Source organism: Trichechus manatus, unplaced genomic scaffold, assembly GCF_000243295.1.
Source record: "Trichechus manatus latirostris isolate Lorelei unplaced genomic scaffold, TriManLat1.0 scaffold00081, whole genome shotgun sequence".
NCBI lineage: Eukaryota > Metazoa > Chordata > Mammalia > Sirenia > Trichechidae > Trichechus > Trichechus manatus.
The window spans coordinates 642812-644193 of record NW_004444017.1 but is presented as its reverse complement, the minus strand read 5'-3'; the positions used below and the strand labels follow the sequence as shown (position 1 = coordinate 644193).

Genomic DNA, 1382 nt, shown 5'->3' with positions numbered 1-1382 from the left:
TTCTGGAGGCTGCCTGCTTTCCTTGGCTCATGGCCCCATTCCATCTTCAAAGCCAGCAGTGGCGGAGTCTTTCTCACATTGTGTCACTCTGACTCTCATTCCGCTGCCTGTCTCTTTCTCTTATAAGGACCCTTGTGATTACACTAGGACCATCCAGATAATCAAGGACAGCCTCCCCACCTCAGAGTCCTTAACTTACTTACATCTACAAAGTCCTTATGCCATGTAGGGCAACATATTCACAGGTTCCAGGGATTAGGACATGGACATCTTTGGGGAGCCACTATTGTGCCTACCATAAGCTGTAATATGAAAGAGTCATTAACAATATGAAAATATTTTGTATATTTTTTAGATGCTTGTATATGCTTCCTCACCAAGACACAATAAAAAATAAAAAGAAAATGTCAGTTTCCAAGTTGGAATTTACCAGTTACAGTCTTTTCTTCTATATACTTTGGAGCAAGTTGTTCCACAAAGGAGATAAATACCCAAAACCCACTGCCACTGAGTCAGTTCGACTCATAGCGACCCCATAGGGTTTCCAAGGCTGTAAATCTCTATGGAAGCAGACTGCCACATCTTTCACCCGCGGAGCCACTGGTGGTTTCGAACTACCAACCTTTCGTTTAGCAGGGAATAATTTTTACCACTTTGCCACCAGGGCTCCTTAAGGAGATTAATGTGTATATAATATTAGAAGTAAAAATTAACTGTTAAGTAATAGGATAATGAATTAGGAATATGCGTTTCTAGTCCCACTAATAATTTATTGGGTAACATTTGAGAATCTTTCAGCTGGCACACATTATAATTTTTCCACTGATAGAAAAAATATCAAGAGCAGTTCTGTCCAGTATGGTAGCCAATAGCCTATATTGTGGCTATATTTTATTTAAGTTAATAAAATTAAAGTAAAATGTAAACATTCAGTCCCTCAGTCACTCTAGCCGTATTTCAAGTGTTCAGTAGCTGTATGTGGCTAGCTACTGTATTGGACAGTACAAGATACAGAACTTTCCGTCACTGTAGAAAGTTCTACTGGACAGTGCTGATCTAAGGATACAAATGTTAACATTAAGAGGAGTATGTAGTGGAAATGTTTGTATTTATCTGCATTGGAATACCTTTTAGGTATCTCAAAGCAAGCATTATCTGAAGGTGAACTTATTCTAGTTTCCCTAAGTTACCTCTCTTGCTCATCCCTCCATTCCTCCTCTTCCCTCCACCCCCACCCAAAAACAAACAAACAAACAAACAAACCAAAACTTACTCCCACTTTTGTGTTCATTCTCTGGGTAAATGGCTCCACCAAGCAGTGTGCCCAGGACAGAAACTTGCAAGTCATGGATTATCTTCATCACCACCATATCCAATCTCCT

The 1382-nt window shown here is 39.7% G+C and overlaps 1 protein-coding gene across 1 annotated transcript in view; it reads left to right on the top strand.

Moving 5' to 3' along the window:
- The window catches only part of RAD51AP1 (RAD51 associated protein 1), a 28945-nt gene that overhangs the window by 23560 nt on the left and 4003 nt on the right, over window positions 1-1382 (top strand). Inside the window, exon 7 of the mRNA XM_012556896.2 lies at window positions 901-914. Coding sequence (XP_012412350.1) covers window positions 901-914 — 14 coding nt within the window. The remainder of the gene's footprint in view (window positions 1-900; window positions 915-1382) is intronic.